The sequence below is a fragment of the Canis lupus genome, chromosome 28 (genome assembly GCF_011100685.1).
Source record: "Canis lupus familiaris isolate Mischka breed German Shepherd chromosome 28, alternate assembly UU_Cfam_GSD_1.0, whole genome shotgun sequence".
In the NCBI taxonomy this organism is placed as follows: domain Eukaryota; kingdom Metazoa; phylum Chordata; class Mammalia; order Carnivora; family Canidae; genus Canis; species Canis lupus.
The window spans coordinates 35,876,591-35,888,712 of record NC_049249.1 but is presented as its reverse complement, the minus strand read 5'-3'; the positions used below and the strand labels follow the sequence as shown (position 1 = coordinate 35,888,712).

Below are 12,122 nucleotides of genomic sequence, written 5' to 3'. Positions count from 1 at the left end.
TTATGACTGTCAAAGGCACCCATAAGTTGTGCAACAATGAAGACTGCTTACATTTGTTTCACCTTGTTTCCCCTATACTTTTCCAACCTTGGAAATGCTTTTATCCAATTCTCGAGAGTCCACTTTGGAAATACCGCTCTAGGACTCTCTGCTTATGGAACTATCTACCGTGCTTTGCTAAGGAAACCCCACCTCCTGGAGTTTAAGTCTTCCATTTCCCACAGAAACCTGGGATTGTGGAATGGAGGTCTTACTCTCCTTACTTGTATCCTTTGGTCTAGCAGTGCCAGGAAGCAAGGGTTGAGGGCCCTGGCGGCCTCTGGGCTGTAGAGTTTGGTGCCACCTTCACGGTCTGGGGTCTGCTTTGCCTCATTGGAAGCTTATCCATTGACAGGCTCTGTCTAGACCTGTCTCCATGTAGGTTCCTCCGGCACCCGTAACCATGCCATCATGCTGGTACCCAGCACAAAGTCCATCAGAGGAAAGGAGCCAGTCATAGTCCCTTTGGAAAGTATTTCACAAATGTGACTCTAAAATAATGGCAAGAGTGGGCGTTATCTATACCAAGAGCTTAAGTAGGAGTGATGCAGAGGAGAGGTAACCATTGATACAGGCTTGCCTTCCACTGCGGTCCTCGTGGCTTTCATGAGAGCCAGCAGAGAGCCTTGGGCCCCTTCATCGTTTGCTGGGCCTTTGAGGAATAACCAGATAATACATAGAAATATTAACATTTGTTGTCTTTGGCCATAGGGATGGAGCATGGATGGAAAGGAGCAAGGGTGTTGGGAGGATGAGGAAGCAGAGTAGAAAAAATCCATCCCCCACTTTGTCACTAAGGAGTCAGGGCCACTTGGGAAGAGAGCTGGCCTGGCAGGAGCTATAAGCCAAGTCTGGAATCACATAGCAAAAGACCCTGAAGGAGCAGGGAGGGAGGTGGGGGGACTTGGCTGGCTGCTCTTGGTCCAAGCACAGGATAAAACCAGGGATGGCATGAAGACTCCACTTCTTTCCACAAATGTTCTTCGTAGACATGTTGGCCTTGGGGATCTGGTTCCTCTCGCTGGGGGAGCTGAAGTTACGGCCCCTGGGCCCCACCAAGGGCTCTCCCATTATGAAGATTTGCGGGCAGTCTCGTGGGCTGCTGGTGGTGTTGGCGGGCTGTTGTCACCACCAGCATCCCTGCCCGGCTCTCTGCCCCAGGACAAAACTCTGCGCGGGGACTGAGCTCTCTGCCATCAGACCGAGTGACTTGTGTAACCAGCGGACTTCATACCTTAGTACCTGTGGAGAGAAGTCGGCATCCCTGGAGACCTCTGGTGTATCCTTGAGCTCTTGATGCTGTGTCCCTTCGCCGGAAGGATGGGAGAGCCTCACTGCGTTTTCCAGCTCTGACATCAGCCCCTCTCTGGTGTAGCTGGGTGGTAATTGAGCCGAGCATCATTTGCATGTCAGCGCCAGCATCTGTGCAGCCGCCACCACCTTCCAGGGCCCGGAGCAGCCTGCCTACCCTGTGGAACTGCCATTCAGAGCAGGATTCCACTGAAGGCCAGAAATGATCTGAGAAAAATGAGAATGTTTATCCAGCACAGGATTTTATCATCGCAAGAGCACTTCGGAGGCAAGGCACTGAAATATCTTTCCACTCGCCTTTGTGCGGTGCCGTGTGTACCATTTAATTTCGGGAGGCTAATTAGCCCAAGCTAGACCACTCCGCTGTTGCCTGTGTCAGGCAGATTAGAGGTGCCACCAAAGTGAGCTGAATAGAAATGTGCAAGGGACTGCATTTAACTCTTGAAAGCCATGATGTAAGCACTCCGGCCGAAAGGATGGCCAGCTGCTCAATGGCCTTGTGATCTCAGAAAGCACAGATACTGGGGTCCTTTGTTAGGGAAAATCTGTCAGAGAACCGCCCCCCCCAAAACCCGCACCCCATCTGCATTCTTTTTCGATAGACCCAATGTTTCACAGAAGATGCCGAGAGGTGTAGACTTGGTATGGACACTCCAAAGTGATTTATTGGCTCTATGCTGGATTCTCTCCAACAGGCATCTCTTGGTTTTGGGGGTTTCTCAGGTGGGGGGTGCAAGGACCTGAAGGATTCTTCAAAGTGCTCAGGGTGACTGCAGAGAACAAGCTCCTGGGAGGGAGCTGTAGTAATAAATCCAGTGTGAACTTGATTATCATTTAGATTACTTGCTCAATAGGGAAAAGGAAGCTTTGCAGTCAGAGCCATAGATAGGGCCCCGTATGGAGGGAGAACCACCCCAGGCCCATAAACAACCAATCATGCTGGCGACTGGCTGATCCTTGCTGCCTCCTGGCGATACAAGGTGAAGGCCACCTGTCCCCTTGTGTGTGTGTGTGCGTGTTCACACACGTAGGAGGTGAGGGTTATTAATAAACACGTGTGTTTACAGAGACCGATGGGGTATCGGGACTCAGCTCTTACTCCGCGCCCCCCCCCCCCCCCCGAGCAGCCTCAGGGGCACCAAGATCTTGGTAGCTTGTTACTGGCCAACTTTGAAACAGGCAAGGGGTTAAGTGTGTCTGGCCTTGCCAAATTAAATTATCAATAGGCCCCCTGGCTTCGATACAAGAATGAGCCAGACACAACAGATTCGGGGTTGGGGGGGCAGGGGAGAAAGGATTTTCCAGAAATACAGAAATGGGCAATTTACCTTAGAAATTTTATTGAAAAAAACTGAAAACAAACCCCAAACCTCCTCTCTTTGAGTGTTAATGAAAGGTAAATACAACCAGGGTTCTCCTCGCTCCCTATCAGTGAATTGCAATAACAACGCTTCAAGGAAAATCCATAAACGGCCAATAAGCAGGCTGCAAATTGTTCTCACCAGTCACTTTAATTTCATAAAGGCAGAATTTCATTCAAAGAGAATTGATAGAGGCGGTTTTGCGGTATTTTTTTTTTTTTTTAAACAAAGCGCATGCAGGGTGGTTTCCATTCTACAAAGTGAGGCCCCCAGTGGATCCTGTCGCACGGGGGCTTGAAGAACCGACTCTTGCTGCACACAGGTCCCCGTGGTTCTGCGACATCCCCCCACCACCCCCTGGGCCACCCTTCCTCCCCCCACTGTCAGCGTCAGCTTTTTTTTTTATTTGTTTTTATTGAAGGTCGATTTGCCATACTAAGATTCAGCTCTGCTTTCTCCTCCTGCCAAGCCCCCCCAGCCCTGCTCTTGCCCCCAAGGGCTGCCCACTCCCCCAGGAGCCCTCCGCCCCATGCAGACAACATTGGTCCCGGCTCCCAAAGACCTTATTTTTCTGGCTCTCACCCTGGGCTTTAAGCCCTTGGTCTTAGTGACCTTCGTGTCTCTACTGCATAGCACCAAAGGGGTGGAAGCCTAGCAGGCATCTGGTGAACAGTTGCTCCAGCCCACAGTCTGGAAGTCGTCCCCATCCTCTCCCAGCTCACCACTCGCTTCGCCCACGGGCAGTGTCGGTGAAGCCAGAGCCCACCAACTTCGCCCTCGGAGCACTGCCCTCTCTAGCTCCCCCTCCAGGTGCCTGATTCCCTCCCCAGGGCCTATCTGTGGCTCCTCCATCTGAGTTTGTTTATGAACAGCCGCTGGCCAGCTTTTACCAACACTAATCAGATCTCCTGGTTAGAACCCCACGTGGTTCTCCATCTCGCTCACTTTTTTTTTATTTTTTTCATTTATTCATGAGAGACACAGAGAGAGGCAGAGACACAGGCAGAGGGAGAAGCAGGCTCCTTGCGGGGAGCCCGATGTGGGACTCGATCCCAGGATCCCGGGATCTGGCCCTGAGCTAAAGGCAGACATTTAAATGCTGAGCCACCCAGGTGCCCCCCCACCTTTTAAAAATATTTATCTCTCTCTCACTTTGAAGAAATACTCCTTACCAGGCTTGCAAAGCTGGCTTACAAAACCCAGTACAGGTGGTTCCCAGTTTGGGTGCACAGTAGCATAGTCTAGAGATTTTGGTTTACATTTCCAGTGCCCACGCTCGGGCATGGTGCTCACAGTCCCCGGGGGGCTCTCAGTAGGTGTGCCGGGCAGGGGGGTGGGTAGTGGTGCTGTCTTTGATCTTGTGTCACCTGCTGGCCTGACTTTGCCTCATCCTCGAGCCCTCCCTCCCTCACACTGCATCCATTGTGGCCCTCGCTGGTTCTCCCCACTGACCCCCTTCTCCCAGAGCCTCCCACAGCTGGTCCTATGTTCATCTGGGTTCTGGTTTCAATATCTCTTCCCCCCACTGCCCCAACCCCCCTTTACCATGTGATCACGTTTCATTTCCTTCCGATCACTTGCCTGATACTTTGTGGCTGGTTTGTTAATCATCTAAACACCACACACCCCCCACCCCAACAAATGAGGTTCATGATGGTAGGATCTTACCTTTCTTCTGAGCAACCCCTGGTGATGTAGTAGTTGCTCATTAGATGTAGGAGGGAGGGAGTACAAGAGAAACACATTTGGGGTTGGCCTCATGGGAAGTGGACTGGCATTATCAGGGCTTCCAGTATGTGGGTTCTGCAATACGAGTCGGTGGCAGTGTTCTGAGGTTAAGAGCACGTGTGGACAGGGCTGGATTAATTCGGGCTGAAACCCAGCTCTGCCATTCACTCTTTCACTTCATGAACCTGAACAGGAAACAGCCCTTTGACCTCAGATTTCCCCAATCCTAAAATATGGAAAATCATGAGCAAGTCACAGGGTTGGTATGAAGATCACATAGGGAAGCATCCAATAAATGCTAGGAGTATTGTTATCAATAATAACAAGGACCCCCCCCCCACCACCATGTCTGATGTGCCATTTCTCCCCTCTCCTTCCCCCCTCTGAGAGCCAGATAGAGTTCTATGTACTTTGGTGAGGTTGAGAGCCATCAGCAAGCCACTTGCTTTACTTCAAACAACTTCCTTCAGGCGCCCAGAACCCCTGCTTCTCTCTTTGGTCTCTCTATTCATCAGATGGGCTTGGTGGTGTTATGAAACCTTTAAGTCAGCAACTAAGGAGCACTTTCCCAGAGTGTGGGTGGAGCCCACCAGCCCAGGAGGGCCTGGCCGGCTTGGATGCCGGACCTACTTGTTTTGCACCTAATGTGGGCTGCTGGGCCCCGAATTTCAATTCCTGCTGAGGCACAGCAGGCCACGAAGAGCTCAGAAAACAAAACAGTGGAGGTGCCAAAGAGCTCACATTTGCTTTTGTTTCCTCTTGGAAATAAAACCAAAGCCGCTTTGTGATATCAGGTGCTCTAGAGAAATAAACTTAAAAAACAAAACAAAACAAAAAAAACGAATTTCAGAGTACACCACAAACCATTGGATTAAGATTATAAAAAATATCACAGATACGGCTTGTAACGTTTGTATTCCTTGGGAGCACCATTATCTGTCTGGGTTGACCGCACCCTAATCTCGAGTCCCTCCTGAGGAATGCTAATCCAGGCTTGACTCTTAATTTTTTTGTAGGGGTTCCTTCTCCTGGCCTGAGTGGGAGTCTTCAAAGTCACACAACCACTTTCCCAAGACCTGGTCGCCTTAAGGTGACACCCCATGTCTTTGGGAAAGTCATCGGGATGTTTCTGAAGCTTTCCTTTCTGGGGCGAAAGCCAAGGGTGGGCGCAATGGTGATGTTGACTGCTTCTTTCTCTCATGCCTTTCCAAACACTGGGGACGTTTCCCCTTAGCTGGGAAAATTCTTCTGATTTTTTTTTTCTTTTGTCTCCTCTCCTATTTCTCTTTGGTATCTTATCTTTGAAGTTAAGTAATGGTGCCATTTTTTTCCACTCATGTTCAATAACTAGACTACAAGCTCAGCCACCCTGTTGTTTCCAGTTTGTAAATCAGTAGCTGTATTTTCTTTCTCTAGAGGGGAGAAATTCATTAGAATTCCTGTTTCTACCCCACCCTCGTGTATATTCGTGGAGAATTCTGCAAGCCCGAGAGGTCTTGCGTGACTCCACAGGAGCGCTGAGTTGGGGGGACAGGCCCCCCATGGAGGAGATTGATAGGAACATGTGAGGTCTTCACTGGGGATCACAGGGAATCCACTTCAACTCTGTGATACATAACTAGGATGCTGAGGTGTCTGCCTGCTTGTGCTCAGTGGAGGAAGGGACCTGGTCCCCATCCAGGTGTTCCAGGAAGTGTGGCAGCTTCTCAGAGGTACTCCATGCAACACGTACCCCAAGAGGATTTTTGTGTGACAGACTCTTGGCCAGTCTTTAGGGTCAAGAGCCTTGTGGGAGATGGAATTATTGCAGGAGGGTATTCACTATTTTTTTTAAAAAATACATACCACGCTCAAGTGTGCCATCTGTAAGCATCATTGTGATTAGTAATATGGACTTACAATGAAAAACATTCCAGACTCATAGTGATTAGAAGTGGGTAGTCCTGCAGGAGAATGGATGCCAAGGTTGAGTGTCCCTGACCGAGGGCCCCGGTTGTGAGTGTCCACTCCTGCTCTCAAAATGCTCTAGTGATAGCAGGGAGATGTCCTTGTCCTTCGAGACAAGAGCCTAGTGTGGAGATCTTTCACCTGACACCCAGGGCCCTGAACCCAGGGTGACACTTAAGCACATTTTTGTGCCACCTTGGCGCTGCCCCCCCTGCACACCGAGACTATTGCTATCTGAGCATATGCAAGGGTCACTGTCTGCAAAGTATGTTAGATGCTAACCTTGTGCTTCATGACTGTATTTATTGCCAAGACCAATCTATTGGTTGTCCATTTTAATATAACCGTTTACGGTGTCTGAGTGTCTGCTATGTCGTGCAGTATCTGCAGCAGGGCGGGGCTTAGACTGAGGATCAGTAGCAAAGTGTTTACTGAGTCCACTGTAGTGTTTCTCTAGAATGTGCCGTATCCATACCTTCCAAAATTAATCCTCTTTCTCTTTCATTCCAGATAACTTGTTCAAACCCAAAGAAAGGTACATTTCAGAGAAGGAGATGCACATGCGATCTAAAAGGTACTTGGTTATTATGTGAGATCGAAAAATGTGGGGTGAGGCGGGGGAGGGTGTCTGATGCGTCCAGGCGCTGTCCAGAGGAGTCACTATTTCCAGGTCCAACTTTAATGTCTTGAGGTCTTCTTGGCCGTGAGTTTGAAAAGCTGGCTAAGAGAAGTATAGTTGTCCAATTGCACCTCTGAATGTTAATGCCGTTCTTGGAAAAGCCTTAGGAAAGCGGTGGGTCTTGGATTCTGAACTGGTCCAGTAATTGGTCTCTAAGAGATCCCCAGACTCGTAATGGGAATGCTTCTGCACATGTTCATCGTCTCTGTGGGCAGGTGCTGTGTGTCGCCGTGCACCTTTGAAGGTGATTTTATGAGGAGAGAGGCGGTTTCTCCTGAGGGCCTTGACAGTAGCAGAGCCTGCAAGAAGAGAGTCCAGACTTGGAAGCCCGTGGCACATGGGAGCCAGCAAAGCCACCGCGGGCCACACGCTGGCCTTCCTGACGCTGCATCCCCAGCGGGCCTGGTGGCCCTGCTGGTGCAAACTCCCCTGTTCTGCTTGGCTGCTTGCAATTCCAGACCCCCACAATTTCACCAGCCTGATGCACACAAAGGCGGCCATTCTCTCTGAGCCCTGGCCTCCTACCCAAAAGGCAAGAACTCAGCAGTGTTGGCCAAGTTCATGCAAGTAAAATGTCATTTGTTTATAGTAAAGTATCTAGCACTGGGACGCACTCTAATAATTACACCCAATTGATAGCGAGCTTAGGAAAACCGCTGAAATAGGAAGAATATATTTCTCCACAGTCCAGGCACAAAAAAATCTCTGCTTTTAGCATGACCGAATTGTTTCCATGATAATTGGCCAACTTTGATCATCTGCAGTGTGTGTGTGGGGGGGGCTTTGTAAGTCAAAGAGTGGAAGTGACAAGAAGGGGAGCATCCTATTAGCCATCTGATTCACGGATTCACAGCGTTCTAACTGGGGGTGCTGAGGGGCCACCGGGTTTTCAGACTTGCTGTTTGAAAAGTGCAGAGTTGTGTTCTTTTTTTCAATTTTGTGAGAAAATTCAGCTGAGTCTTCCCGTCCTGGTCCCTAAACCCAAAGCTGCTATTTCAGAGCCTTGCAATGAAAATGCTAGATCTCAAAGCAGCATTCAGGGTCGACAGGATGGCCCTGTGGCTTTCCAGAAGAGGAAACCAAGGCTCAGGGAGGATGCAGGAGCTAGGTTATGGGGCATGCCCTGGATGGAGTCTGTACTTGGGTTTTCACTACGTCCTGGGTGGGCTCTGACCCCGGCTCTCAGACTTCACTCACCCACAATCACACTGGACCTTTCTTTTCTTTTGTATTCTTTGTCTTTAGTTGTATTGTTAAATCACATTTTCATTTTAAAAACTCAAACAGTAGAGAAAAAGCTGAAGTCTAAGTCCACTGTCTTCCCCTCCTACCTCCTACCCCACTTCCCTGAGCCCAATCCTTTCCCCAGAGACCCACAGTTATCACCTTCTGTGTATTCTTCTTGGCCTTTCTCTCTGCTTGGAAATTGACTTTTATTTGTACATCTACAATTATCTAACTTTAAATCATAAATGGGGTCATACCATATAAATTATTTTCCCATAGCTTACTTTTTTGCTTTATAATATGTGAGTTCTTTCTGTGTCAAAAGATACAGGCATAGATGATTTTTCTCATTGGTTCTCACTATCTGCTGAGTGGGGCATGGTATGGATGTACCATAATTTATTTAGGAAGCCCTTTTAACAAAATACTACATCAGACACTCCAGGAGTGACACCTGGGAATTTTTATCTTAAGCTGCCCACAAGATTCAGATGGTTCGTATCCAGAAGACGGCCTTCTGCATCTGAAGGGATTTCCACTGGAGCTTTGGGACATTCAGCTTTCCTACTGATTCCTTATCGTCTACGTCCCTGGCCCTTTCCAGAATAGTTCCTGGACGTGGAAACTGTGTGTGTTTATTTACTCATTCACACCATATCAGTGGAACAAGCATTTCCCAGACACTTTATGCTCCATGGTTGGGGGAGAGCGGTGCATAGAGAGAGTCCGAGCTTCGAATCCCAGCCCACCTTTAGCCAGCTGAGGGACTTTACACGAGTCTCCCATCCTCGCTGGGGCTTGCCTTCCTCAATATACTCCTAACTCTGGGAAACAAACAAAGGGCTGCAGAAGAGGAGGTGGGGGGGGATAGGGTAACTGGGTGACGGGCACTGTGGAGGACACTTGATGGGATGAGCCCTGGGTGTTATACTATATGCCGGCAAATTGAGCTTAAATTTAAAGAAAGGGGGAAAATGCGGGGAAAAATCATACTCTGGAGGACACAACATGCCTCTTTGAACTGTTGTGAGGATTGAGAACATATATGCCAGGTGATTAGCCTCATGCTCAGTAACCAGGATAAGGTCAGCTGCTAATATTGTCATCAGTAATGTTTTTATTCATTGTTATTATTTTAACCGTAGAACCTATTAAACAAATTTTGTCTGGCTTTCAGACGTGAGAGAAAATGAAAAAAAAAAAAAAAAGTGTTTATCCGAGTGCCATGTATACAGCAATCCCAGAGCTCAGCTGCAGTCCTTCTACTGTGGGTTCTTGCAGAAATATCCTTTGGCGTCTGTACACAAACAGTTTCCGTTAAGAGGTAGGAAAGAAAGGTCCAGAAGAAGGTCTCTTGGGCCCTGCTCGTAACTCAGAAACTCTTGATTTTACACCAGGACCAAAACACAATACTTTATGCCTGAGACGTGTCTGGAAGCACTTGAATTGGGAAGGCAACAGGTTAAGAGGGAGACACACATTTACATGTGTGATCTTCCAGGACGGCTCCTGCTACTTCCATTTATTCCCTGCTCCTTTTCTAAGTCACGGGAAAGTGTCCAAAAACTGTGTAGCAAAAAGGTATCTGGGGCAAGTTTACACAGAGTGGCCAAGCGGCGGGTTTGGAATCTCCCACTTTATGCAAGCGAGTCGTTAATTATCTCAGAGAGACTGGAGGGGCAGAGAAGTGACTGCCCTGCGGACAGGTGGCCTCCCCGCTCTGACTGGGGGGGGGACCCACGGAATGTTGGCGCCGTCACAGCCCCCCCGGCCCATCCTGGGGCCTGTCGGGGCAGCCCTGGGACTCGGCGTCTCGCAGATCCGAGATGGCCCATCCGCAGCTGGCCTTGCCTTTGAAATGGAAGAGCCTGTCGCCAGGACAGGACACAGACCCGCCACAGGCACACACGGTGTCTCGCCACCACTCAGAGGGTTTTTCTGACTCTGTTTCAGAATCTATAATAACTTGCCGGAAGTTAAAAAGAAAAAAGAGGAACAAAAGAAGAGAGTGATCTTACAGAGTAACCGACTCCGCGCTGAGGTCTTCAAAAAGGTAATGGCCCGGCCGCCAGCAGGTGTGACGTGTGTGTGGCGCGCAGATGCTGACCTTGAACCTGACGTGTTTGTCTCCTGCTTCCCTAGCAATTACTGGACCAGCTCCTTCAAAGGAACGCGGTCTAACCACAGGCTGCCCTGCTGACCCGCTACCTGGCCCTGGGATGACTTCAAACGCTGGATCAAGCATTAAACTTAGCATTATCTTCATGATATGAAACACTTACTTTTCTTTTTTTTTTTTCCATAAAGAAAAACATAGCTTCCTGAATTGCTTACCCAAACTGCACAGAAACAGTAACCCTTGAGGGAGCGGGTCGGCAGGCCATCAAGGGGTGACCCACGTGATGTGAACCGGTAGGAACAGGCTCCTCATTTTTCCAATTTGGAATTGACCTTTGGCTTCTGATGTTTGCCCCCACCATTCCCACCGAGGCAGAAAGGCCTTACATGGTTCCACGGGCCTAGATCCCAGGGGGTTATTCTTGTTCATCGGATTGTTGGTACCCGCATCTATCCCTTTTTCAGTATCAGTCCCAATTTTTGCCAGTTCAGCCAACTCCAGACTTTGGGTCAGCACCCAGAATGTTTAAAAACTCCCTGGATGTGTGGGCCGCGTGCTGCTGGAAGCTGACCGTGGATGCAAGCAGGTGCTCCATCCGGGACTCGGGAACGTGCATTCTGTTTGTCTGTGACCCCGGGGTGGGCAGGGCCGTCCTCACTACCCCACCCCACTCTGCTTCTCTTCATTGATAGAAAGTCTGTATCCACAGGAGCTAGGGGAGCAGAATCGGTGGGAGAAAAATTATAGGTAACTTCAGTGTTTCCTGCAAAGCCCCCTCTTACCAAAACAAAAGCTGTGTTGCTAAAGGTGGCCTGAGGGCCCCGGCTCTGCCATTTGTTCTTCCAACGTTGACGATGTTCATTATTTATACATGTGTGTTTGGGGAGTTAAGAACTAACTAGTTTTTATCAAAAATGGAAATAAATGCGGTTATTACAAAAATGAGAATGTCGCTCTGCTGTGTATTCTCTGTTATGAGCTGAAGTTGCTGTGGAGGATGCTTGTTGAGAAATGAGATCACGGCCAGTGGGGGCCTCTAACCCACTCCTCTGCCACCTTCTTACCACCACAGCACCCAGGTCAGGAGCCCCTGCCCCCCAAGTCCCTGGAGAGAGAGAGGCCCCGGGTTGTCCCCAGAGAGCAGGGGTGAGAAAACAGGGAAACTGGAGAGCGAGGGTTAGGATCCCAAAGGCCTCTGATCTCACTAGGAATCACCCCAGAATGCGGGGAGGTTGGGGAGACTAAATAGGAGCCCTACTGGCAGCTCTGTCCCCAGACTGGGGATGTCACTCACTTTCCCTCCTTCCAAGGCTGCATACACCGTCCCCTTTCAGGAATGCCTTTCATTTATGTATCTACTGGAAAATTGCTTAAAAATTCAGCCTTTGGGTTCTGTCCTGACACCGTCCCCTCTGCCCTGCCCTCCAGGATGGATTGGTGCTTCGCCTTTTGGGCACATCGTATCAGAACCCGCCGACCAGAGATGATAGAACAACACAGCGGGGAGCAGACTCTGGATTCAGGTCTCAGCTGCTTTGCTCCGCAGTCTGTGCCCCTAGACCAGGTTATCGGTCTGGATCCAATCAGGGGAGAGAAACTACACGGTAGCTTGGCCAGGGATGTGTAATGTATATGACTATTTACCATAACGGAGCTGCAGGAACGAGGGATCGGCCAGCAAGAGGGAGAAGGAACTGCAAAGCATGCAGGT

General features: G+C 49.4%; 1 protein-coding gene across 13 annotated transcripts in view; it reads left to right on the top strand.

Annotated features, from left to right (window-relative positions):
• The window catches only part of C28H10orf90 (chromosome 28 C10orf90 homolog), a 206,234-nt gene extending 194,878 nt beyond the window's left edge, over positions 1 to 11,356 (top strand). For 10 of the 13 annotated variants that reach the window (XM_038579097.1, XM_038579092.1, XM_038579091.1 and 7 more), the window contains 3 exons: positions 6,897 to 6,960; positions 7,281 to 7,597; positions 10,246 to 10,345. In XM_038579097.1, coding sequence (XP_038435025.1) covers positions 6,897 to 6,960; positions 7,281 to 7,575 — 359 coding nt within the window. In that variant the 3' untranslated portion in view covers positions 7,576 to 7,597; positions 10,246 to 10,345. Of the gene's footprint in view, positions 1 to 6,896; positions 6,961 to 7,280; positions 7,598 to 10,245; positions 10,346 to 10,434 lie in introns of those variants that run through there. The other 3 variants (XM_038579094.1, XM_038579098.1, XM_038579103.1) reach the window with 2 other exon arrangements.
• The last annotated feature ends 766 nt before the right edge of the window (positions 11,357 to 12,122 follow it).